Source organism: Cladophialophora immunda, assembly GCF_000835495.1.
Source record: "Cladophialophora immunda strain CBS 83496 unplaced genomic scaffold supercont1.6, whole genome shotgun sequence".
In the NCBI taxonomy this organism is placed as follows: domain Eukaryota; kingdom Fungi; phylum Ascomycota; class Eurotiomycetes; order Chaetothyriales; family Herpotrichiellaceae; genus Cladophialophora; species Cladophialophora immunda.
Genome location: NW_015622546.1, coordinates 1,538,250 through 1,560,384, shown reverse-complemented (window position 1 = coordinate 1,560,384; position 22,135 = coordinate 1,538,250). Strand labels below are relative to the sequence as shown.

The 22,135-nt window shown below is 51.7% G+C and overlaps 9 protein-coding genes and 1 non-coding gene across 11 annotated transcripts; 4 read left to right on the top strand and 6 right to left on the bottom strand.

Annotated features, from left to right (window-relative positions):
- Positions 1–302: 302 nt before the first annotated feature.
- On the bottom strand, positions 303–2,194 carry PV07_10104 (uncharacterized protein). Its single transcript, XM_016397411.1, has one exon. It carries the CDS (start codon positions 1,907–1,909, stop codon positions 746–748), a length of 1,164 nt encoding a protein of 387 aa, XP_016244602.1. The 5' UTR covers positions 1,910–2,194; the 3' UTR covers positions 303–745.
- A 124-nt stretch (positions 2,195–2,318) lies between these two features.
- Positions 2,319–3,480, bottom strand: PV07_10103 (uncharacterized protein; the record flags this gene model as incomplete). Its single annotated transcript, XM_016397410.1, has 4 exons — positions 2,319–2,851; positions 2,913–2,977; positions 3,035–3,381; positions 3,438–3,480. 4 exons carry the CDS (start codon positions 3,478–3,480, stop codon positions 2,335–2,337), a joined length of 972 nt encoding a protein of 323 aa, XP_016244601.1. The 3' UTR covers positions 2,319–2,334.
- An 808-nt stretch (positions 3,481–4,288) lies between these two features.
- Positions 4,289–5,296, bottom strand: PV07_10102 (uncharacterized protein; the record flags this gene model as incomplete). Its single annotated transcript, XM_016397409.1, has 1 exon — positions 4,289–5,296. One exon carries the CDS (start codon positions 5,294–5,296, stop codon positions 4,289–4,291), a length of 1,008 nt encoding a protein of 335 aa, XP_016244600.1.
- Positions 5,297–6,109: 813 nt separating this feature from the next.
- Positions 6,110–8,107, bottom strand: PV07_10101 (uncharacterized protein; the record flags this gene model as incomplete). Its single annotated transcript, XM_016397408.1, has 4 exons — positions 6,110–6,203; positions 6,253–7,686; positions 7,736–7,931; positions 8,011–8,107. The coding sequence occupies 4 exons, from the start codon at positions 8,105–8,107 to the stop codon at positions 6,110–6,112; spliced, it is 1,821 nt and encodes a 606-aa protein (XP_016244599.1).
- Positions 8,108–8,453: 346 nt separating this feature from the next.
- Positions 8,454–10,124, top strand: PV07_10100. 2 transcript variants are annotated; one of them, XM_016397407.1, is made up of 4 exons: positions 8,454–8,726; positions 8,785–9,569; positions 9,628–9,732; positions 9,795–10,124. In XM_016397407.1, exons 2-4 carry the CDS (start codon positions 8,804–8,806, stop codon positions 9,887–9,889), a joined length of 966 nt encoding a protein of 321 aa, XP_016244598.1. In that variant the 5' UTR covers positions 8,454–8,726; positions 8,785–8,803; the 3' UTR covers positions 9,890–10,124. The 2 variants fall into 2 exon arrangements, with proteins under 2 accessions (XP_016244598.1, XP_016244597.1); XM_016397406.1 differs by having other exon boundaries at positions 8,454–9,569.
- PV07_10099 (calmodulin) lies at positions 9,789–11,217 on the bottom strand. Its single transcript, XM_016397405.1, has 6 exons — positions 11,045–11,217; positions 10,901–10,957; positions 10,829–10,844; positions 10,627–10,752; positions 10,355–10,567; positions 9,789–10,279 (listed from the first exon to the last, which is right to left on the bottom strand). Exons 1-6 carry the CDS (start codon positions 11,045–11,047, stop codon positions 10,245–10,247), a joined length of 450 nt encoding a protein of 149 aa, XP_016244596.1. The 5' UTR covers positions 11,048–11,217; the 3' UTR covers positions 9,789–10,244.
- Positions 11,218–11,324: 107 nt separating this feature from the next.
- On the top strand, positions 11,325–13,513 carry PV07_10098 (uncharacterized protein). Its single transcript, XM_016397404.1, has 3 exons — positions 11,325–11,617; positions 11,669–13,122; positions 13,189–13,513. The coding sequence occupies exons 1-2, from the start codon at positions 11,595–11,597 to the stop codon at positions 12,699–12,701; spliced, it is 1,056 nt and encodes a 351-aa protein (XP_016244595.1). The 5' UTR covers positions 11,325–11,594; the 3' UTR covers positions 12,702–13,122; positions 13,189–13,513.
- A 609-nt stretch (positions 13,514–14,122) lies between these two features.
- Positions 14,123–14,210, top strand: PV07_10097. Its single transcript has one exon. It is a non-coding gene; the product is annotated as a tRNA-Thr (tRNA).
- Positions 14,211–14,376: 166 nt separating this feature from the next.
- Positions 14,377–17,852, bottom strand: PV07_10096 (uncharacterized protein). The gene is made up of 2 exons (XM_016397403.1): positions 17,398–17,852; positions 14,377–17,338 (listed from the first exon to the last, which is right to left on the bottom strand). Exons 1-2 carry the CDS (start codon positions 17,839–17,841, stop codon positions 15,887–15,889), a joined length of 1,896 nt encoding a protein of 631 aa, XP_016244594.1. The 5' UTR covers positions 17,842–17,852; the 3' UTR covers positions 14,377–15,886.
- A 258-nt stretch (positions 17,853–18,110) lies between these two features.
- On the top strand, positions 18,111–21,563 carry PV07_10095 (uncharacterized protein). The gene is made up of 3 exons (XM_016397402.1): positions 18,111–18,603; positions 18,654–19,386; positions 19,435–21,563. The coding sequence occupies exons 1-3, from the start codon at positions 18,186–18,188 to the stop codon at positions 20,864–20,866; spliced, it is 2,583 nt and encodes an 860-aa protein (XP_016244593.1). The 5' UTR covers positions 18,111–18,185; the 3' UTR covers positions 20,867–21,563.
- Positions 21,564–22,135: the final 572 nt, after the last annotated feature.

Here is a 22,135-nt window from a genome sequence, read left to right as displayed (position 1 = left end):
CTTGTTGCGATTCAGAGATTTTGTATCGGGCTCAGGCTCAGGGAACGACGTGACATGACGACAGTCGGGTACTAGTACGGGAGTTTCGCAACGCAATACATGGCTTGGATTTTGGATGCGCGGTTCTAGGATCATCTGTTACCGTGGGAGAGCAGGGCAGGGCTCGTAGTAATGTGCCCAGATAGCTTTAAAGCTAGCAACAGTACCTCGTACACAGGTAGAATACAACCTGACTTTGTCTTGTAGCGAGGTATAGCATATCCCCCAACGCAGGAACACGCTGACATGGTAATAATGGTCAATTTGAATTTGCACTCTTGTACTTGTATTTTCTATCTGCTGGCACAATATCTGTGCATGATGCTCATGGGTATTCGCTTGCGACTATCCCTCAACCGTGGAATGTTGACCTAATGCAGCTTGTCGACGTCGAGACTTTCATTATTCCGTTCTTCCCATTTCCTTTCATTCGTCCGGCCATATCGCTTTTTCATCCGTCCCTTTCCACGAACTCTGTTCGTTGTTCAAACCGAAGACGCCATTTCGAGGTTACCTTTCCTGCCCTTAACATGCAACAATTTCTAAGTTACAATACAGCCTCGTCGTCACTTCATGCGCCCTTTTCAGCTCTTCCTCCGTAATGCTTCTTTGAAGTTGCCCTTGGTGGGTCGGCCACTAACAAGACCAGCCAACTTCGCGACCCCAAAGTCTTTGTAGAGGCACGATTATGGATATCGCCAATTGATCAGTCATCCAGGCTGTCCCGTCTGTCCCTTCTGTATCCGCCAGCTCTTGGAGGCCCTTGACCGCTCAAGCTAGGAAGTGGATGATGATAGGTCTTAGTATGTTGACTTTGAACGCTCTGGGCTTCAATATCCTGCTGCGTGTGGAACGACCCAGGTACGGTGCGGATCGGGCGTTGAGGGTTAGGGTTCTTGCTCGGCGAGTGGTACCTTGGTGGACGAGGACCAGGTGATGGTGCAGCGGCCGGTGGTGGAGTCGAAACGCTGAAGCTGCTTTCTTGGCCGTACGAGAAGTCACGGCGTGATTGACGTTTCTCAGGACTTTGTTGACGATAAGACGAGGCTGGTCGGTTGCTGTTGCTGGCCATGTCACTGCCGCTACGTTCTGACCTGGTGTAGTCGGTGCCGTAAAATTGGGCGTCCGAGTCTTTGTTCAGACCTCCCACACGAGCAGGCTTTTCATGTCGATATGCGCGGACATCGTAGTCATGGCCACCTTCCCAGCGTGCTTCCTTGGCTTCTCGAATCTTCCTGTCTTTGGCGGTCTCATTTTTCTTCTTCCACTGCTTGTCCTTCATGATGGGCGCTTCGGAAGACAGCTCGGTCATCGTCTCGGTCATACCCTCGGTCATGGTATCTGGTATCGTGGCTGTGTCCTTGTCTGAGTACCCGTCTCCTACAACGCTACCACCACCCAGCTTGGTACTTTTGGTTGCGTTACTGAGAGTCGTTCCATTGGGCCCTTTACGTCTCAAGACAGTGGATTTGTATTCATCCCAGTCACCTTTCCGCCATTTGAAGCCACCGTTCTTGGCCCAAAAGAAAAACCAAATGGCACCGAGTACGAAAGAGGCCCCGATAATGGCAAAGAGCGCCTGAATGCCCTTCATGTTGATGTCGTTGGGATTAATTGACCCTGCACCCGGATTCGGGTCTTTTGTGTTATGGGCATCTCTTGCAGTGAGGACATTGTAGGTATCCATTGGAGAGAGAATGAAGGAGTCATCGCTTCGGGGAAGAAGAGGATTGTAAATCTGTTCAGGGAGGGTGTTCCGCTTCGAAAAAGAATTCGTCGGCATCTCGGTCGAGTCGGTTGAGCGTGCATCGAGTTCCAGTGAGGAGAATTTGAGGTCGGGAATGTCGATATTGGAGCCGACAGGAGCCATGATGGCAAGAAGGAGAGCAATAATGCCCTCAGGATGAACACTCGGTCAGTGCAGCAATTTTTGTGTCGTATCCAGGAGATGTTCGGTGCGTAAGGGAAAGATGGCAGGCAGTTTGCTCAATGCGTTGCACTTGCAGGCAGTTTAAGTGCGTTGTGGTTTTGCGGAGGGTTAGATATGAGATGTCCAGTTGGTTAGATGAGAAACTCACCTCTGTGAAGAGATTTCTGTTCGTAAAAGGCTCTTGCTTCGTTGTGAATATGAGGTGGCAGGAAGCACTGAAGAGGCTGGGGAACAAGGCTGGGCGCTGGCCCGGGCGAGGCTGCGCAATAAGTTTTGGCAGGTGATAATGACGCCATTGTTGATTACCTCCGTATCAGGAATAGCCTCGTTTCCGCAGCAGCCTCATCTACTCACCACCGGGATTATTATCTCAACTTGCTCAAGAATTCCACCAGCCCAACTTCGTTATGCACGTAACCCAATCCTTCTGCGCGATGAGACACAAACTTCACATTGCTTGCCATCAACATCGGCAACTCGCCCTCGCCTGCTTCCTCCAAAGTCACACTTCTGGCCTGAGAGCTCGGCACGATTCCTTCCGCATGCAAAGCCTTCGAAAAAGCTTCTGATGCCTCCTTCCAGGCAATTTCTGGCCCGCCGATCAGGAAACATCGCTCATAGACAGATCCTTGAGGTGTATCCTCGTGCAATGCCAGGTCCAAGACCTTCAACATGAAGGGGGCAATGGCGTTGACATGGAGACAATTGAAGATGGCACTTCCTTCTCCAACGTACGGCACAAATCCCAGCTCCCTGGCTTTCTCCCGGTAGATGAGCTGGACCACTCCCAGGGCTGGGATTGGGCCCGCGGCTTCGCCGTATATGCCTGAGGGGAAGACAATGTAGGTCCCGATATTGCCTCGTTTGCCAGCGTTCAAGACTCTGCGCGCGACGAATCGTCAGCCAAGGACTATGGTGCTTTCACGCGCGGGAAAGATCTTACACAGTGTCAGGCCCGCCATTTAACATGGAGGGGTTGATAAGCTTCATGTCTTCCGGATTTTTGTCCTGTTTGCACTCCTGTTAGTTCGCCACGCGCAGATTATCGGCTGCCATCCCACTTACATTCCAGATCTTCGCTTGCTCGTGGAACGCCCCATCTGTCCACCTCTTGTCCACAAAGTTACCAGCTCCACTCATATGAATCAGGGTTTTCTTCTTCTCTTCCGGTTGCCGGTTCAGCCCTTCCACAATCGCCTCGCTCAGGGGCACATCCCATGACGAACCAACGTTGATTACAATGTCATGTTCTTTGGCTAATGCGGCGATCTTGTCCTTCTCGTCGAAAGTGCCATGCACGATCCGTTTAACACCGGCTGTTTCGTACAGGTAGGTGTCGAGGGAATTATTCCGCAAAAATACTGTGACTGGAATATTCGGGTATTCGTTCTTGAGGGCCAAAACCAGATGAGCTTGACACCAGGTTAATATCAACTGGATCGATGAGAGGAGCGCAGTGGAGACTCACAGCCAACAAGGCCTGTCACACCAAAAAGCAAGATCGAAGACATGGTTAGTTTAGACCGATGGTGATCTAGTCGAATCTGTGTGTCGACGCTCGACGGCTTTTGATGCCCAGCAATGTGCAGCGCTCTGTTGGAGGGGCTCGTCAAACTCCTCAGCGCAGCATCGAACTTTTATATTCTCAGCCCTGAGCAAATTTCCTTTCAATGAACACCCTCTTCTATAATGCTCTTAAGCTAGAATGCTGGAACTGCCTCATCATGCCGCGAGAGTTAACATAGTCAGCACACTCGTCCGCCACCATTTGCAAGCCTCATTGACAATCTTGTCGATATGGTGACCAAGCGAGCCACGGGTTACGGACCAGCGGACTGACCAGAGCTTCCGAGGAATCAACATGCACAGGCCTCAGCAAAGGACGGATGATGTTTCTCTATGGCTCTATTCGCTCACGGCACATCTGCACACATGGGCTGTCTTCATAAGCAACGCTGTGGCTTTGTGATAGATCTCTAGAGAGGGAGGACACCCGCCGTGCTTTGATTGGTGCCCAGGGAAGTTGCCGTTTCGAGCCATTGGGGAACAATTGACACGGCTTGAGAAGTGAATGCTCTCATCGCGCAGATGTCGGGGGTGTCTGGAACACCGAATACCGCTCTCTATACCGAGCTGATAGAGAAAAAAAATTCAACGATGATCACACAATTCTGAGCTTGCATTGTTTTTCGCATTCTGACTTTTTATCTCCGCTCTCGTACATTTCAGCCTGGGTGATTCTCTCCTCCCACGGCATCTCAATTTCCCACAAGTGCACGGAATTTTATGATTTAATACTTTGCCATCTCACTTCACTTTTCAGTCCACCGTACAGATCAACTTGCCCATGGTCTGGTTGCTCTCGAGCATCTTGTGGGCCTCCTGGATGTCCTCCATGCGGAAGACCTTTTCGACAATGACCTTGAAGCGTCCGTCGATGAAGCGGGGCAGGGCGTGCTCGACGAGCATGTCGCGCAGGCGGCCCTGGTAGGCCTCGTCGCGGCTGCGGAGGCTGGAGCCCTCGAAGCGGAGGCGCTTGCGCAGGAAGCGGGAGACGTCGACGGGCTTCTGGACGACGTTGCCGCCCAGGTTGCCGAGGTTGACGATGTGGGCGTCGCGGGCGGCGGCCTCGAGGTTCTGGTCAAAGTAGCCCGCGCCGATGAAGTCGACGATCAGGTCGACGCCCTTGCCGTCGGTGTACTTGAGCAGGGCCTGGGCCCAGTCGCCTTCCTTGTACGAGAAGCCCTCGGTGGCGCCCAGGGACTTGCAGAAGTCGATCTTCTCGCGCGAGCTGGCCGTCACGTAGACGGCCGAGGCGTTGTCGGCCTTGGACAGCTGGATGCCCGCGATCGACACGCTCGACGCCCCCGCGTGCCACAGCACCGACATGCCCGGCTTGAACTCGCCCACCAGGTACAGCGCCTGCGTCGCCGTGATCCACGTCTCGGGGATGCCCGCCGCCTGCTCCCAGCTGAGTTCCTTGGGCTTGTGCACCAGCATGTGCGTGCTGACCGCGATGTACTCGGCGTAGGCCCCGCCGTACGCGAGCCCAAACACCTCGTCGCCCACGTTGAACCCCCGTTCCGGCTCGCAGCCGAAGGACTCGATGGTGCCGGAGAATTCGACGCCCATGATGGGGCCCGCCTGCGGGGGTAGCGGGTAGTTCCCTTCGCGCTGGAAGAGGTCCATGCGGTTGAGACCGAAGGCCTTGACCTTGACGAGAGCCTGGCTGCCCTTGGGCACCGGTTTGGGAACGTCGGGATTGATGAAGAGGGCCGAGATGGGGCCTTTGCCGCCTTTGACGTCGACCGCGCGCATGGTGGCCATGGTTCTTGCGGGGGTGTTTGTAGGTGTTCGTCGGGCGCGAATTGGAAGATATCCGGTTACGGCTCTTTGACTATGATTGCTGCTGGCACTGCTTAGCGGCGCTGTTGATGCTGAGAAGGATCTCGTGGCCCTGAGAGATGTCGGCCAGGTATTTAAAGACGGAAAACTGCGCTGGACGTGAAGAAGAACTGGTCCTGAGGACGGGGAATACCCGGCCCTTAGCCGTTGGACACGCGGGATTTCTAATGCGACCCTCGAGCAGACAGTTGCCGTCGAGTTCATTCAAGGTTGATAGAGGGCAGAGAGAAGGGAGGGGGGAGATCGCAGCCTCGGGATCGACGGCTTGCGGGTGAAAGATTCGAGGAGATCGCGAACACGGCTTCTAGGGGATATGCTTACCTGGTGTTGCTCCTTTTGGGCTCTGTCCAATGCCGCCAGAAACGTCGAGGAGGGGACAGTAAGAACAGCAATTACATGTGACTCTCTGGAGGAGGAATTTGCTGATGACATGACGCCATTACTAAACACACGGCCCTTAGCTGCAATCTTCCGCCGGAAGAACATCGTTATTGGCCTCCACCATCATTGCACATTTCATAGTCGCAGCTATCAGACACAGTGCAGACGCCCCTCTGACAAAACATCTTTCACCCTAAGCTCCTAATTGGCTCCCCGGTGGCTTTCTTACCGTCCATCCACACACAAGCTCTTTGCCAAAGTCAGGTAAAAGGCTTATCATTCTGGTATAATGACATTGCGGCCGCAGTTGGTCCCTCTAACACCTCAACGCCACAAGAATGGCCCTCTCTCCCTCTAATCGATGTTGTACTGCTTGATCAGTTCGATCAGCTTCTGCGATTCGGTCACGTAGTTCAGCGGTGCTGCCGAGGTGACTTGATAGCGAACCCTGGAATCCGAGTTAGTCGCGACGTCGAAAATATGGGGTTTTGCCTTACCGTTGCTGTTCTTGGAAAGTATCGAGCTTCGCCTTGCACTTCCAATTCCATGTCTTGCAATTTGCCTCCGAGAATATCTCGGCGAGTCTCTTCTCGTCCACCTCCTTGATCTCCATCAACTCGTCCGCAGTCATGCCAATGACCAATCTGCCTGTTTCGTCAAAGCAACTGACCCAGAGTTGTCCAGTATGATCGCTAATGTTGACCGACATGATGTACCGATATTCAGGTTTCGGATGGTTCTTGTCGCACCGTTCGCAGCGCCACTGGCCAGGATCAATTTCAAAGACTTTTTTATTGCATCCTTCCGACAAACATGCGGGATAACAGAAATTGTCTTGCTTGATGTATTGTATTGAGGCCTTGACGGAAAAGAAGTCGGCGTTGTCTGACATGCCAAGTTGCTCATCTTTGACTTGCGCGATAGTCTTGAATGGATCACCTCGAGAACCGGCTCCAGCTGCGACAGTGCCTTGAATATTGGCATGCGTCGCGAAACTGCCACTCCGACCTTGATCTTCGTACCACCCCTTCAATCTGTGCGCCTCAGGCATGTCAGGATTGGCGGTCACTGAGCCAGAACTTAGCAGACTCAAGCTGCGCCCGCCAAAGTCCGAGACTTTGACACCTTTGAAAGCGACAACCGATTCAGGGGGTACGTCAAACGAGGCTGCGGTCTTCCCCCAAATCGTGAGGCGGACCGAGTATCCCGTGTTGTCGACCAGGGTGAGCTCCCTCTTATCATACGGCTTGCTCGTGGTTTTGGAAGTGATTTGTGAAGTCTCGCCAATATCCTTGAGCACTCCAATGACGTCGATGGTGGTGTCTTTTTCCACAGATTGCAAGTCTGCGATGGTGGTGAAGTTGTATCGAACCTGAGGGACACCGTCCTGCTCCTCTGCTTTCTCCACAGTGGTGTCTTTCTCAAAATGGAGCTCGTAGTCATTCGCCAGATTTGAAAACTGCTTCTTCGCCAAAGTGACTCTGCAAGGACTGGAAATGTAGTAAACGTTGCCTTCTTGGAACAAGTCGTAGAGTTGATCACACTGATCGTTGAACCCAGTAGCTCGGATCTCGCCACTCTCGTCCAAGAGGTTTACACTAAACAATTTGCCCTCACCATTGCGATTATGCCATGTCTTGATGTCCGACTTGTTTGTGCAACGCGCCTTGATCGTCCATTTGTTGGAATATGGTGATATTGCTTCGATGGGGTAGATGTTCGCATGGGCTGACGACGAGGGTTTCACATGGCCCATGGGGCGGCTCTGTTTTGGTTGTTCTTGCTTGGTCCCATAGAATCCATTACTCGTAATCGATGTAGGGTAGGCTTTCTCCTCCTCTTCGGCTTTCAACTCCAGTGGCTTAGGGTCGCCGAGTTTCTCGTGCTCGCCATACTCTTCAAGGACTTTGATATCTGTCACGATGAGGATACTGGGACAGACGATCAGCGCCATCACAGGTCAGAAAGAGCCCGTCTTACCGTTTCGCCTTGACCTTGTTCGCAGAATATCCCATCAGTTGCACGAGAACTCCTCTGCGCAGAATTTTCTCCTCTACAAGCTGATTCTGGTGCACCGCCAGCATCGTCTGGATGTAGTTCTTCGTGTCGCTGAAAATGACTCGGTGGCGCTCCTGTCCGCCTTGTTGAGTTGCAATGGGCTTGATCTGAACACATTCTGTTTGCTGTCAGTCTCCATCGAGAATGCAGTTATGTTGAACCATGTGGGCTCCTCTAAACACGAGATGGCAACTTACGCATGACGGGGTGTTCGACCCTGCCAGGACGGTCCTCAAAAATGTCTGCGAGCGAGCCAGCATCGACGCGCGCGAGCGCGGCAGCAGGAGAATTCATGGCTAGAACTGAGAGGCGGATTGAACGAGACAGATGTTGCAAAAGGCAGATTGGAACAAATGTTGGTGAGTTGAATAGCGGGAGAGCCCTAATGATGCCTGCGGGCTCCCACTTTCTTCGACGCGTTCCAACGCGTTAAGTGGTTCCCCGCCACCGCTGCATCAGCCTCGCAGAGTGGCGCAACCAACTTCGGTGGTTACAAAGCGCCGTCGTCTGACGTGGTGTTTTTGTGCAGGCTCCATGTTCAACATTCGCCGTATTCTGCACTGGCGGCTCCCAGTCTCATAGTATCTAGACCGTGTCTGTATTCTGGATAGGTCGTCATCAGTCTGTTCTGCGATTGTATGAGTCATATGAGCATTCGGGTATCTACCGCAGTGAAGCGCATTGGGTCATCTCCAGGCAGGATACGAGGATCTTGTCACAGGTCTGGAGAGCGACTTCTTGTCAGACCTGCAATTATCTAGGTTGTTCTCAAGTGGGAGGTCACCTCTCTGCACTACAAGGGACCGTACAAGGTAACCTGCCCGGTGAACATCCCTCAACCAATGCTTGAATCATCGCACAAACAACCATAGAGATCTGGTGCGAAGCAGACGACAGTCAAACCCCAGAGAAAGTAACGCTTACCCATCACTTCTGTGCTCCATCATGGCCGACTCTGAACTTGCAACAAGGGCTCCCGAATCTGATGCCATGGAACCTCAAGTCGAACCCTCTGCAATCTCATCGGCAGATTCAAAAGCCCAAACTGGTCCCAGTATGGGGGAACACTGCGTAACAGACCGCCCGGCACCAGATAGTCGTCAGCCGTCCGGCGAAATGTCCAAGATGGGTGACGTCGACGTCTACATCTCCAAGCCGGCCGACTATCCAAACACTCCAGCCAATCTTCTCCTCCTCCTGACTTCTGGCACGGGTGTGCACTCGGTAAACAATCAGATTCAAGCAGACATGTTCGCCGCCGAAGGGTTTGTTGTGATCATGCCCGACCAATTCAACGGTGATCCGGCACCGAGTTCCAACAAGACTACAGTGCTCACGTCTCCCACCTCTCCTGGGGAACCACCGCACAGTCCGGGCATTCTCGAACGAATAAAGCTCGGTGCCGCCGAGACGGCCAAATCGTTCCTCGTGGATATGTGGCTAGCCCGCCAAACACCGGAGAAAGTTCTTCCCATCTTATTCAAGGTGATCGAGACGTGCAAAGACGAATATGCGGATGCTGTCGCCCATGGACAAGGGATCTATAGCGTGGGATACTGCTTTGGTGGAAAGTATGTGATTATGCTAGCCGGCGAACATCCTGACCCTCCTATGCAAGGGCCAGGGGGGAAGGATGAAGAAGAAGGGATGATCAAGAAGGAGCCGCTTATTAAGGCGGGCGCTGCAGCGCATGCGACCTTGGTGACGCGCGAGGACCTCAAGGCCATCAAGGCGCCTCTGACAATGGTTTGTGTCGGTAGGCGAGACTGCTGTGCTGGTGATTGTTCAGACTCATGGCTGACTATCTTTCCCAGAGAATGACCCTCTATTTCCCGACGAAGTGCTGGAAGTTGGTCGGAAACACCTTGCAGCAAGCCGCATTGAGCATGAGATCAAGACATACCCTGAGGTTCCGCATGGTGAGTTTCAACTCAGACACATCCTAGAGTGAGTAAAGGGGGAGTTACTGAACGTGGTATAGGATTTGCGGTGTATGGAGATTACGATTCGCCTGAGATCAAAAGAGCCCAGGCAGCGGCATTTCAACAAATGCTGGACTGGCTGAAGTCGCACTGATGCTTCTTTCCTGTTCAAGGATGTTTGACGGCAATAGATAGCTCGTATGAGCCATAACGATACCCAGGAATCAATAATGAAATCGGAAGGATAACGTGGTCAGGGCGCCAGGAGATTGTTTGAGTTGGTTTCATTGTACCTCGCTCAAATACTTCAGGGGCGCACTTTGCCCAGGACGCCTGAATCAGTTCAGAACTGGTCTTTATCAAGCAGAAACCGGAAGATCCCGTTGTGCCATCACCGCCCAGTAGCTCTTCTCACTAAGTTGTTGATGGGCTCCCTCATCTGCTAGAAGCCGTGTCCTCGCTCCTGTCCCTTGCTCTGTGCCCATCACTGGTTCTCGTCAATAATTCGCTCATTTCTGCATCATCAGTTGCACGAATTCGTTGTCTGTATTTTGGGCCGATTAGTTCTGTCGCAACACACTTCACGTAAAGGTGGGAATGGAGAATATATCCCGCTTACAGTCAATGCGACCATCGCCATCTTGATCGGCCTCTCGAATCATCTCATCCACTTCATCGTCCGTGAGCTTTTCACCAATGGAAGTCATGACATGGCGCAGTTCGGCGGCGGAAATGAAGCCGTTATTGTCGCGATCAAACACCTTGAATGCCTCTCGAATTTCCTCCTCAGAATCTGTGTCCTTCATCTTTCGGGCCATCATCGTGAGGAATTCTAACATGGCCGTGAGCCGCAACCCACAAATGCTACCAAACGTAAACGGTGCCTCATACCTGGGAAGTCAATGGTGCCATTGTTGTCTGCGTCCACCTCATTGATCATGTCCTGAAGTTCGGATTCTGAAGGATTCTGGCCGAGGGATCTCATCACCGTACCCAGCTCCTTGGTGGTGATTTGGCCTGCCAAAATGTGTTAGATCTCAGAGATCCCGAACCTAGCAACGACGTCGGCGGGGTCGGAAGGGGGTCAATATACCGTCGCCATCTTTGTCCTGCGGGGCGATGCGTCAGCATTGAAGGCAGCGGTGGGAGAGATAGATGGACATACAAACAGAGAGAAGGCTTCCTTAAATTCAGAGACCTGTTCTTCGGTCAAGGAGTCCGCCTATATCCAACAGTTGTCAGTCAGTGCACAAACAGAGAAATGTTTCACCACGGCAGCCGCAGTCGGAGTTGCCATGTGATGCCATACCATGGTGGAAATCGATCACGAAACGGTGGTCTTTGCAGTCAAGGTCAAGTTGTGTTGGTGCGCAATGGTGGAAAGGGGGTATAAATATGTGTGGTGTCCTAGAGGGAGGATATATCTCGTTCCAAAGCAGCTGAAGCGGCGGCGTAAACTGAACTGCAGGGTTACGACTAACGTTGTCCGTGGACAGGGCAAGCCTCGAACTCCACTGGATTTTGGCGCTGGAATTTGGCCCCCAGCTGAAAGGACGAAGGATTGCGGGAGGATTCTTGATTCCGGATCATTGATTCTCCGGGCCATACCTTCGTCACCGTCCACAAGTCGCCGTTGCTGTCCACTTTGCTCATCGGCTGCCTGTGTCGCGCAACCTATGCTCAATGCCGCTCTGACAATACCTGCTGCTCCGATGGCACTGAGTTCCTGAGCATCGTCTGAACTACATCCTCCCCCCTACTCAGCTATATCGTCGACCAGCATGCCAGTCAGAGCAACCAAAGATCAAGCGGAAGACCACAGTCACATGTGATCGCCCTCCATTCCACCAAATCTCAATATGTGGAGGGATCGGACGAATCTGTATAGCTCAAACCCCTTGGTATGAGGCGAGATTTTCTAACCATCTTCCAGCTATATCTCTTATCGCCAGTCATATTCCCACCATCCCGCGAAGAAGCCCCGACTCCCATCCTCCTCGAACGGCTATGGCGACCAAGCATCGGAGGAGACCAGGGGACTCATGTCCGTTGGGGCATACGAGAATGATGGCGATGCGGTCATAGAGATGGATCTGCTCCCCCCACGCTGGATCGATGTCCAGGACGAAGTCAGCGACATCCTCAAGGACATCACACTCAAAGCTGCAAAGTTGGAAAAGCTTCATTCAAAACATGTCCTTCCGGGTTTCGATGACGAGTCGATCAAGCTGCAGGAGGAGCGTGAAATAGAGCAGCTCACGACGGAGATAACGAGAGGCTTCCAGGAATGCCAAAAGGCCATCAAGCGCATCGAGAGTATGGTTAAAGAGGCGAGGGAGACAGGCAACCTTCAAAAAGGGGACGAGATCATGGCGAAGAATATACAAGTCGCTCTAGCATCTAGAGTTCAAGAAGTCAGCGCCACATTTAGGAAGAAACAAAGCAATTACCTCAACAAGCTTCGCCAATTGGGTGGCTTCGAATCACCAATTGGCCGTTCATCGACTCCGATTCCAGTTCAGAACCCATACTCCGACCCAGCCTTGCTGGAGTCTGACGCCGACAAACGGCTAGGACAATCAGCATTACAGCAAACAGCGCAGAAGCGATTGCACAGAAACGACACCGCCATTGCACAACGCGAACAGGAAATCAACGACATCGCCAAAGGCATCATTGAGTTGGCCGACATATTCCGTGATTTACAGGCAATGGTTATCGATCAGGGCACCATGCTCGATCGCATTGACTACAACGTGGAACGCATGGCTACAGATGTGAAAGGAGCAGAGAAGGAGCTCATCGTCGCAACCAACTACCAACGACGCAACACCAAGCGCAAAATTCTGCTCTTGTTGTTGCTTCTTGTTATTGGCATGTTTGTCCTCCTGCTCATCAAACCGAAGAAACGAGCGCAACCAGTGCCACCTCCTGCAACCCCCGCGAATCCCGACAGTCCGCCTTAAAGCTGGATATGAATGGTGTATAACGCGGTCGCGAAATCCCTGCCGGAGTCTGAAAGGGGGCTACACACCATCCGGCCCTCTCATTCTGGTCTGGGCAACACTATTTCCGTTGAAGGGCGAGACCGCGTTGTCTCGGTCGGAGGATCTTATCAGATGGCAACCGCTCTGCCCTTTGAAACATCCAGGGTATTCTTCACCAAACCGGAGTCTTTCCGATAGTCTACGCGGAGAGAAAGTCCAAGAGAGTTCCACAGAACTACAGAGACTCGAGAGGGAATCCCATCCAGAGGCTCGTGGTGCACATGGAGGTTAGGTTACGAGGGCTATACTACCTTGCCCTTCCGGACGTCTGCCCTCTTGAACAGGCCCACAACTTCGTCGAAACAGAGGCCAACTTGAAGTAGCTATGTTGTAACATGATGTAAGTATGGGCCCCAGCCCGTTATCCTCTCTAGGAGCATTTCATGCATTGCTAATACAGAGCCAGAGATCCTCAGCTCGTCCTTATCATACACGGGGAGAATCATTGGAATATTTTCAACTCTTTTTCCGGAATGTGTATTAACACGAATACTATAGTGGTCAAAGTCTAGCACCAGCTCTTTGTCGAAGGTTCAGATACCTGTGTTGTACATGGCATGCTGTGTAGACCATCCAAATAGAAGATGCCAGCCAGGGGATTGATAATGTGCGCTTCGGATGTGTTTGCCGTTGCTGTTCACTGTCCCGTATTCGCGCTTGTCACTCAATAACGACCCAGTCGCCTCATACCCCGTCTGACTTTCTCCCGTGGTGTTTCTCGTTTTTGGCAATACTCCATATTGGGAGGGTCGGCCGACGGAGCCTCGCCGTGCTATGTGTAGTCTTGCAAGATTTACGCGCAGTGTGTACGGAGTATGTTGCCAAATTCCTTCCAGCACCTACCTAGCTGCCTGTGTCAGGGTCAAGAGAATGTGATAGTGATCTTGGTGGAGGTTACGAGAGGAGGGAGGGAGTGGTCATCCGTTCGTCTCTGGATGGTTGTTTTCTCTGATCCCTCAGTTCTCGGACCTTGGGCATGGCGTGGAGGACGAGGGACTCATATGGTTTACAAGTAAGTATGAGCAGGTGGGTAGAGTAACGTAAGTCCTCGAAATGATACCAGGTCGATCAATCAATCAATCAATCATAGGACTCATGGTCATCGCCGAGGGTTAGGGTTAGGGTTAGGATCATTAGCTGAAGGATCCAGCTCCCAACGGTGCCCACTACTACTACCACTAGTTTCCTTCCCTCTCTCTCTATTCGCCGAGCCGTACGGAGCTGTACATAGCTCACTCCACTCACACAGACCCTTCAAAAAAACTAATCTATATATCCTGGACTCTCGCAAACTCTTCCAAGAAGTGCCGGGAGACGCGCCTCGCAGCGAGTTCTCCGCGGCCTTCATAGCTCAGCGGTAGAGCGCGACACTAGTAGCCCCTATCTACTGGAATGTCGAGGTCTTGAGTTCGACTCTCAATGGAGGCATTTCTTTTTTGTTCGGTTGGCCTTTGATCCTTCTCTGGGTTAGGGAACGAAGTGGTGGTTGAAGCTTTCTCTTTTACTGTTCCGATTCTCTTGGTACATTCGTTTTTTGCCTGGGTGGTGCGCACGTTGAGGAATAGGGGATGGATATATTTAGACCTGCCAAGACGCCAAGGACAATCACATTCTGTAGCAAAGGTAAAGTATCTCTTTTGACTGTATTCAGGAGAGGTTATGCTCCCTTCCGATGCTGGCAGAGCATTGAACAAAATCCGGATCGCGACTCGGAGATCCTCATGTTCACGGAGAGAATGCTCCGCCGGCATCTCAGCTTCGCATAAAGGGTGGACTCTGGATGGTCGGTGTGACGGAGAGGGTTGACGACACAAGAGGAGCGCTATGACCTTGCTGTACTGGATCTACCACTGCTGATGTGTAGACTTCTGCAAAGGTTTCGTATAATCCGGAGAGATGCGGAAGGGGAAGTCCTCTCCCTCAAATGCCAGGCTCAATCGAGCAACTACCTCCGTGGATCTCGCGACCCGAGGTGACATGCCCGTGCCATCGATGATGGATACGGCCAATACAGATGGCAGGAAGAAGCGCAGCCAGTGAGTATCCCTCACAGGAGGTCCGCTGAGGTGAGCATCTCATCGACCCCTCTTCCTGAAGGCCATACTGGTCTTGGTGGTGGCATTGGCGGTTGTCTTACTCTTGGGAACCTCCACGTCGTCCTTGGACTCGGGGTTAGCACCAGCCCTCAGAAGCATACTTACCACCTCTCTATGACCATTGCCTGCTGCGAGGCTCAGCGGTGTATTCCCTTTGGAGGATCTTGGATTAACGTTGGCGCCTGCTTCTAGAAGCATGGATGTTACGTCTTCATACCCAGACAAAGCAGCAAACATCAGCGGAGTAAAGCCTCCATCGTCTCTGGCATGAACATTCGCCCCAGCCCAAAGAAGACATCCTACCAAGCTTGTATTTCCCGTTTGCGAGGCCATAGAAAGCAATGACGCAGATGATTCCACGTTGGCACCTGCGCTGATCAAAAGTTGTGCCACTTCGTCATGACCGTACATTATTGCTTCGGAAAGTGGCGATCGACGGTATGTGTTGGTCGTATTTGGATCGGCCCCCTTTGCGAGGAGGACGTTGATCACCTCTTTAGTTCCAATGGCAGCCGCTTTAATAATGAGCTCTTGGTCTGTGTTGTTGGGCCTTATTCAACAGCATTTTTGCAATTACTTCGTGCCCTCCAGTGGGAGCCAGACCCAAGGGTGGTGAACCACGATGTCGTCCGGTACCGCATTTCAAGAGAAGTTCCACAAGATCTTAGTGTCCTTATAAGGTGGCGTTCTCAATTGCGGAATAGCCATGGAATTCGCTGTTGTCTGGGTCGGCCCCTTCGTCTAGCAAAAACTTTGAGAAACTGGAGGCAAATTCTCTGTTCCGGTGCCTCGTTGAAGTTCAAGTGCTCCATATCGGTCACCAATTCAACTCTGTAATGGCGGACTCTTTTGAAGAGATGTGCTGATGATGACAACGGTTGTAGGTAGATGGCATGGTTTCCCTCAATGCCACGTAATTTGCATGGTAAGACGGCCAAGACAACCTCGTCGACCGTGGCACAAGATCGGTATAGAATCGGCCTTCCACCTTATAATCTTTGTTCCCGCTCAACCCACCGTCGAAGCAGCCCTAAACAAGTCCTCCAACCTCTTCAACTCGCAAACGACATCTTGATAGAAAGCCTCCTGCAATTTCGTCGCCGTCAGATCGAAATCCTTCCCGAAATCACAATGGATACACTTCCTCACCACCTCCGCATACCTCGGCGCCAGACACGCAGAGACTTGATGCCGCAGGCGATCTGCCGCCCAGAAGTCAGCATTGCCGTCGTCTTGGCAGTCGATGTCGGTGGTCTCTTTCATTTCGTCTAGCGGTTTCTGGAAGGCGATTTCGAGCAGCATGACGCCGAGGCGGAAGAGGAGTTGGTTACGGATTAAGGTGTGGCTGGGGAGCGTGTTGGAGCGAGCGGGCGTGTCGTAGGGGTTTCGGATGCAGGCGCTTACAAAGGGTTCGTGGGAGTTTGTCATTGTGGTGTCGTTGGTTGTGGTGAAGGAGGGTTGGGAGGTGGAAACGAGGATTTCGTTGCTGTTCCACGAATTGGCTAGCCAGGGCGTCGAGCGAAATTGAAGGACTGCAATCGACAACTGGCGCGCCAGGCGGAGACGTTCGTAGTGTAGGAGGATGGGACTGCTGGGGCCTGCGTTGCTGGTGCTTCGGAGGAGTTGGCGGAGAGATTTGAGCAGGCTCGTGTCGTTGCCTTGGGTGACTCGCTGTGACTTTGCGTCGACATATATCAGATGTCTCTGAGATCCTTGATGGCCTAGATAGCCCACGGCTTTGGTGCTGGGTCTGGCTTGATTGATGAAGTTGCGAAGCTGTAGGCAGAAATTCTCATTTGTGCATAGGTTTGGTAAAATTGGTTCTTCCGCAGGCACAACTGGTAGGGCTACTGGCTGAGCACACTGGAACCGGACAGACCTTTTTTGTTTCGACGTTGCCTGTGCTGTCGAAGCCTGGGGAGATTCGTCATCCTCACTATCTCGCGTCCTTTTTGCGCTGGCTTGCATGTGCTGAAGGGTCACATTATCAGTATCTGGCTGTATCGTACCGCTGACACTTGACTCGATCCTAAGCCAGGCTGAGGGCTTAGATACATCCGACACTGTGGCTTGGGGTTTTAAGGTCAATTGGCTAAATGCCATAGTGAAGCGCACTTGTAGAGGGTCCGTTGGGGGTGATTCCAGGTCTCTGCAGGATGATTCGAGGCTCAGATGAGCTTGGTGACTTGCGTGCTTCGTACATGCGTGTCCCAGGGTTTGATACAAGTTGCTAGCTGCGTCTCTGATCCTGGCAAATTTTGCAATTTCTCTTCTTGTCGAGAGAGTAGGTTTGGTCTCAGAGGTTCTTGATTGCAACGGTTCTGTTTGGGCTATCAAGGTGGAAAAGTTCTGAGTCTTTTTCATTAAGCTTTCCAAGGACTGTTCAATGTCAGACTGTGAGAAAGCTAGCCTGATCCTCTTCTTGAATGAAAGCTTGCGATGATGAGCGTGATGAGCATCCTAAGATCAACTCAAGTCAGTTGCAGGACTTCATGTACCGGAATTGTGGTGAGCCAGACTTGTTCATTGAGATCGCTGTGCTTGCCAAAGCCATCGATCGTCAATCGCAAATTTTCCAGATGTTCGTTGATGAGCTTGATCGAGTGGGTGAAAGCATGCTGTGATTCTCCCACTCTCGCCCGATAGTCAGCTATCAACCCGCTTTCTTTCCAGCCTGGATGATTGAAGTCGCGCAGCATCAAGCGTGCTTCATCCTCGCCGACGCAGGAAGCAAGAAGTCTCACGTTCGCCGATCGAAAGATTGCCTCTTGAATCTCGAGCATCATTGTCAAGTCTTCCGCTCCCTTGTTTGCGTGCCGGTACCGCTGAATGCCACGAGCTGCTTCGCCATAGTGTTCACAGGCACTTATTATCATGGGCACCACAGCAAGAACAAATCCTGCGGCCTCGGCCATGTTCCCTCCAGGTATCAACCAGAACTTCAAGATTTTACAACACAGCATACAGATTCAAGAGCATTCTAAAAACCCGCGACTCAATTTCTGGACCCCCTGCGGTGTCTGAAAGCTCAGCCACGTTCTCCTTGAAAGCTCGTCCTCCATTTCCAACGGTGGCGGAGGGGCTGAGCGAAAGCCTGAGGCCACCAACGTAGGCCTATGGTTGGTGCAGGGGGCACTGCACGTCGTGGCAGTGCACGTCTGGACTGTCTATCGGCGCTATCTCAGCCGCATGCCAACATCGAAAACCATTCTCCAATCTTGCACACAATCAAGTTCTTTTGATCTCAATTACGGCTTCTCGAAGAAGCGTTAAGTAGGAGGCCAGACGTTCACCCTTCGTCGATGCCATGGCGCTACATCATGGCGCTGCGGGCATAAAGAACATGCCGGCAGCCCCGGCCGCCGTGAAGCCAGATCCTACCTCAACCTCTTCCAGCACTGTCATTGACTGGATTGAAACGAAATCGCGGGTCGCGACAGTTCTACCCTCGAAGGGAGTTGCGTATCCATCCCAGGAAGAGCTCTTTGCCACTGCCCTTTACAAGGCAAATTTTGCCTTACTCTGTCAAATCTGTCAAACTTCCAACCTCCATTGCCATCTCAGCGCTTCGTCAAAACGTGACCTCGGCCATGTTCGTGACCGCATGTGCCTCTGGGGAGATGCCTTGGGTGATGGGCGGCTGGAAGCATGCCTTTCACCAGAGGACGAGCTTCACAAGAGCTTGATTAGCCTGTTGGACCGCATAGGCAAAACACTTATTACAGGTTCGGCCATGATAAAAGACACCGTCGGCAGATGCGCTAACTCTACACAGTCATGGAACAGTCGATCAGCATTCGGGAAGGCAAGAAGGCAAAATGGGGCCTGGTAAAACCCTTGCGAGAGCTTCTTTCAAAAGCTGCATCCATTTTATCGGTCGACGAACCATCTTCCCGTATTTGTGAAAGCGACAGCGACTCAGCTAGCGAAACCGACGATGATGAAAGTCAGGATACAGTCGTTGCAGGTATTCGATCACTACAAGTGTACTCTAAATTGTTAATGGACCTTTGCCCAACTTTAGAACAAGCATTCTATACACGGCAGCACAGACCAGGAGGAAATGAACCAGCTTTGGGCTTGAAGTCGTTTGAAGTGACGGAGAGCGCTCTTCCTTGGGTCAGTCAAGTATACGAGAAGTTTCGGACAGCTGATAGTGGTCTACTCGAGAGGCTTGGAGAAGCTAATTGGCAGAGGTTTGTCCGCATCCGGGCATTGATATCTAACAGTGGCACGGCGCAAGAGAGCTTTGAAGAACCCAAGACCATCTTCAAACCATCGACAGTCCACACTTTTCGCGATTCGGCACTTGGTGCCTCGATCCCAGCTCAGTCACAGGTTGCCGGCTCCGTTGCCTCTCATACTTCCTTCATGTCAAGCGTTGAAGGTGAAGGTAGGAGTCACCTTGCAGTACCTCGAACTCCTCAGCAGATCTGGCGAAACGAGCCGTTTACATGCTCATTTTGCGGTACCTTGCTCAAAACATTACGGAATCGGATAGACTGGAAGTAAGTTTGTGAAGACGCATAGAAACAATATTTCACTGACTCTACCAGGATGCATGTCTTTTCTGATCTTCAAGCTTATATCTGCACATTCAACGATTGTCCTGAACGCCTCAAAACTTTCTCGACACGAACACTGTGGTCTCGACACGAGCTCGAAGCTCATTTTTCGGACAAGTCGTTTAGATGTCGCGACTGTCATAAAAGCTCCGTCACTTTCACTGACCAGGAGAGCTTCCTTGATCACCTGAGTCGCGTACATGGGCGCAAGGCTCTTACACATGTTCACGCTCTGAGTATGGCACAGGCTGCAGCGCAGTCAGTCCCAAGGTCTTTTACAGATCAAGAGTGCCCTCTTTGTGCGCAAACCGACTGGAAATCGCAACGCGAATATTTCACTCATTTGGGAAAGCATCTTGAACAAATCTCGCTAGCAGCATTGCCTCAAGAGGAGGATGAGAGTGATGATGACAGTGATCAAGATGATGAGGAGAATTTTACCTTTAAGTGTATATGTGGGTTCGACGATGACGACGGTAATATTGTTTTGGATCAGAGGTGTGGTACATGGCAGCACATTGCGTGCTACTATTATCGTTCCCAGGTGCCAGGGGAACATCTCTGTATAGACTGTTCGCCGAGAAATCTCGACACGGCAGGTGCCTCGCGGCGACAAAAGGAGATTCGAAGAAAAGCACCAAGGAACCCTGAAACGCCATTGTTTCAAGATGTCACTTCAGCACCTTATACAGGGACAAGTTCGAGTCCATCCCCGCGCGCTCTTCTCCAAGAGAAGTGGCACAGGATTCCAGAGAACAACACAATTTCCAGGGTAAAGGGAGAAACTGAAGACACATGGCTCTTGGATGAGAGCAAGAGGCAGCAAGTGAATGGTCAACACCTACTGGATGATGCGAAACAACAGTTCAAGAGGAGTCAACACAACCAGACAGGCGATGGTTCGCAATCCTATCCTCCACGATCCAATCTTCCCCCATATGGGCGACCGTTTAGCCCTCCGCAAGAGCTGACACCCATGCAACAAGAGCAACAGAACCTCTCGCAACATCATTTGCTTGATGAGGCCGCCAACGACAGGCCGCCTTCAACCAAGAAGCACCGATGCCCTTATTGTGCCACACAATTCACGCGACATCACAATCTGAAGAGCCACCTACTGACTCACTCACAAGAAAAGCCTTTGGTTTGCTCAACCTGTGGGTCAAGGTTTCGTCGACTGCACGACTTGAAGCGGCATGCAAAGCTTCACACGGGAGAAACCCCACATATCTGCAGCCAATGTGGACACAAATTTGCAAGAGGCGACGCACTCGCTCGTCACCAAAAAGGTCCGGGGGGTTGTCTAGGTACTAGAAGCGGTCCCCCGGTCGATAAGAATAGTCCTAGGAACGACATGGGTCTATTACCAGAGCTGGAAAGCTATACGAAGCTGAACGGCGAATCCGGCGACGGGGCTACTTGATTCGACTTTGGAAATGCTGGGGCATCTGCTGCCAACGAGTTCGCTTTACCAGACTTGGGGACGAGCACTTTTGATGGCTTCTTGAACGACAACACTTTCGCCGATGGCGGTGGTGAAGATGGTTGTGACGATTCTCTCAAGATGGCACGATCATGCCGAACTATCTGCAACAGGCCAATTCCTCTCAACCAGGAGGCTCATTCACAGGGTCTGACGACAAATGGATAGCAAAAGCGAACCCTTCTATTTCACCGAATAGTGAACACGACCGCCGAATATTGTTCTCTTCGCTTTTATCGAACTCTTCAGCCGGAGGAGAGGCCCAACGTGCAGACATCGGTGCCTATTGAGGACCGATAAATTTGGATGACCTTGACGGGGGCTTTTTTGATACTTCTTGAGCAGTAAGCCTTATTTCTGCTTCCTTAGCGCGCGTCTTCAGAAAGGAAAGGTTCTATCTTATTTCACTGCACCCTAAGAGTTGAAGCTCCCGGGTTAGGACTCTTCAAGATGTCATCAGGATGTAAAAGCGGCGGAAGTATATTGTCGTCAGAAGAGGGTGAAATAGTCTTGTACTCCGTATAGGCCTAGCGTCCAAGTTCTTGAGAGCGGCCAGTTGTTTCCCGCGCATTTCACGTGGCATTAACAGCCGCAAAGGTCTGCCTCGCCAGGAGTACACAAATGTCCCCCATGGATGCCCGGGGTTTAAAAATCAAGGAGTCTGACAATTCAGGACATCACAGATATTCCAGTGATGGCTCTCCGCAGCACGCTCATGTCTGGTTTCAGCAATGACGAGAAGATGCGATGGACAGCGAGACGTCACACACCAAAAAGAAAGAAGACAAGGCTTCCTTTCTGCTAGGGATCTTTGGCGTCTTTATGTATCCGTGGTGAGGGAGACTATGCGTTTACACGCCTTGGGCGGGAAATTAGTGGGTTAAGTGGTATTCATAGCCATATCACCCCACTGAAGACCGTGGAACATTCCTCATTCTTGTCAACCCAATTCAGCTTAGGTGCCAGTTGATGCCGAAAGTAAACTGCTGTGCTGTCACAACAAAGGTCTATAGACAGGTATGAGATTTTGTATATAAAAGACCACACAATGTCATGGAAAATGTCACAGAAGAGATCTGGTGCGCAGCTAGGCCAGTTGATCAGAACGTACTGTGTTGATCAACAGAAAGAAAAGACTTGGGAGGACATGAAGTCGCTCCAGGTCTTTGGCCCAGTTTCGGGCCTGTCGTCCGATCAACTCCATTGGAG

Excerpts from the sequence above, each read along its gene's own strand:
- PV07_10104 (XM_016397411.1), bottom strand. The coding sequence starts at position 1,909 with ATGGCTCCTGTCGGCTCCAATATCGACATTCCCGACCTCAAATTCTCC.
- PV07_10100 (XM_016397406.1), top strand. The coding sequence starts at position 8,759 with ATGGCCGACTCTGAACTTGCAACAAGGGCTCCCGAATCTGATGCCATG. Across the intron at positions 9,570-9,627 it reads TCTGACAATGGTTTGTGTCG|AGAATGACCCTCTATTTCCC; the intron begins GTAGGCGAGACT and ends TATCTTTCCCAG. Across the intron at positions 9,733-9,794 it reads ATACCCTGAGGTTCCGCATG|GATTTGCGGTGTATGGAGAT; the intron begins GTGAGTTTCAAC and ends AACGTGGTATAG.
- PV07_10099 (XM_016397405.1), bottom strand. Across the intron at positions 10,568-10,626 it reads TGGCACCATTGACTTCCCAG|AATTCCTCACGATGATGGCC; the intron begins GTATGAGGCACC and ends CGGCCATGTTAG. Across the intron at positions 10,280-10,354 it reads TGGCGATGGTCGCATTGACT|ACAACGAATTCGTGCAACTG; the intron begins GTAAGCGGGATA and ends CCCAAAATACAG.
- PV07_10098 (XM_016397404.1), top strand. The coding sequence starts at position 11,595 with ATGTGGAGGGATCGGACGAATCT. Across the intron at positions 11,618-11,668 it reads TGGAGGGATCGGACGAATCT|CTATATCTCTTATCGCCAGT; the intron begins GTATAGCTCAAA and ends ACCATCTTCCAG.
- PV07_10096 (XM_016397403.1), bottom strand. The coding sequence starts at position 17,841 with ATGCTGTGTTGTAAAATCTTGAAGTTCTGGTTGATACCTGGAGGGAAC. Across the intron at positions 17,339-17,397 it reads ACAGCGATCTCAATGAACAA|GATGCTCATCACGCTCATCA; the intron begins GTCTGGCTCACC and ends AGTTGATCTTAG.
- PV07_10095 (XM_016397402.1), top strand. The coding sequence starts at position 18,186 with ATGGCGCTACATCATGGCGCTGCGGGCATAAAGAACATGCCGGCAGCC. Across the intron at positions 18,604-18,653 it reads AGGCAAAACACTTATTACAG|TCATGGAACAGTCGATCAGC; the intron begins GTTCGGCCATGA and ends AACTCTACACAG. Across the intron at positions 19,387-19,434 it reads CGGAATCGGATAGACTGGAA|GATGCATGTCTTTTCTGATC; the intron begins GTAAGTTTGTGA and ends TGACTCTACCAG.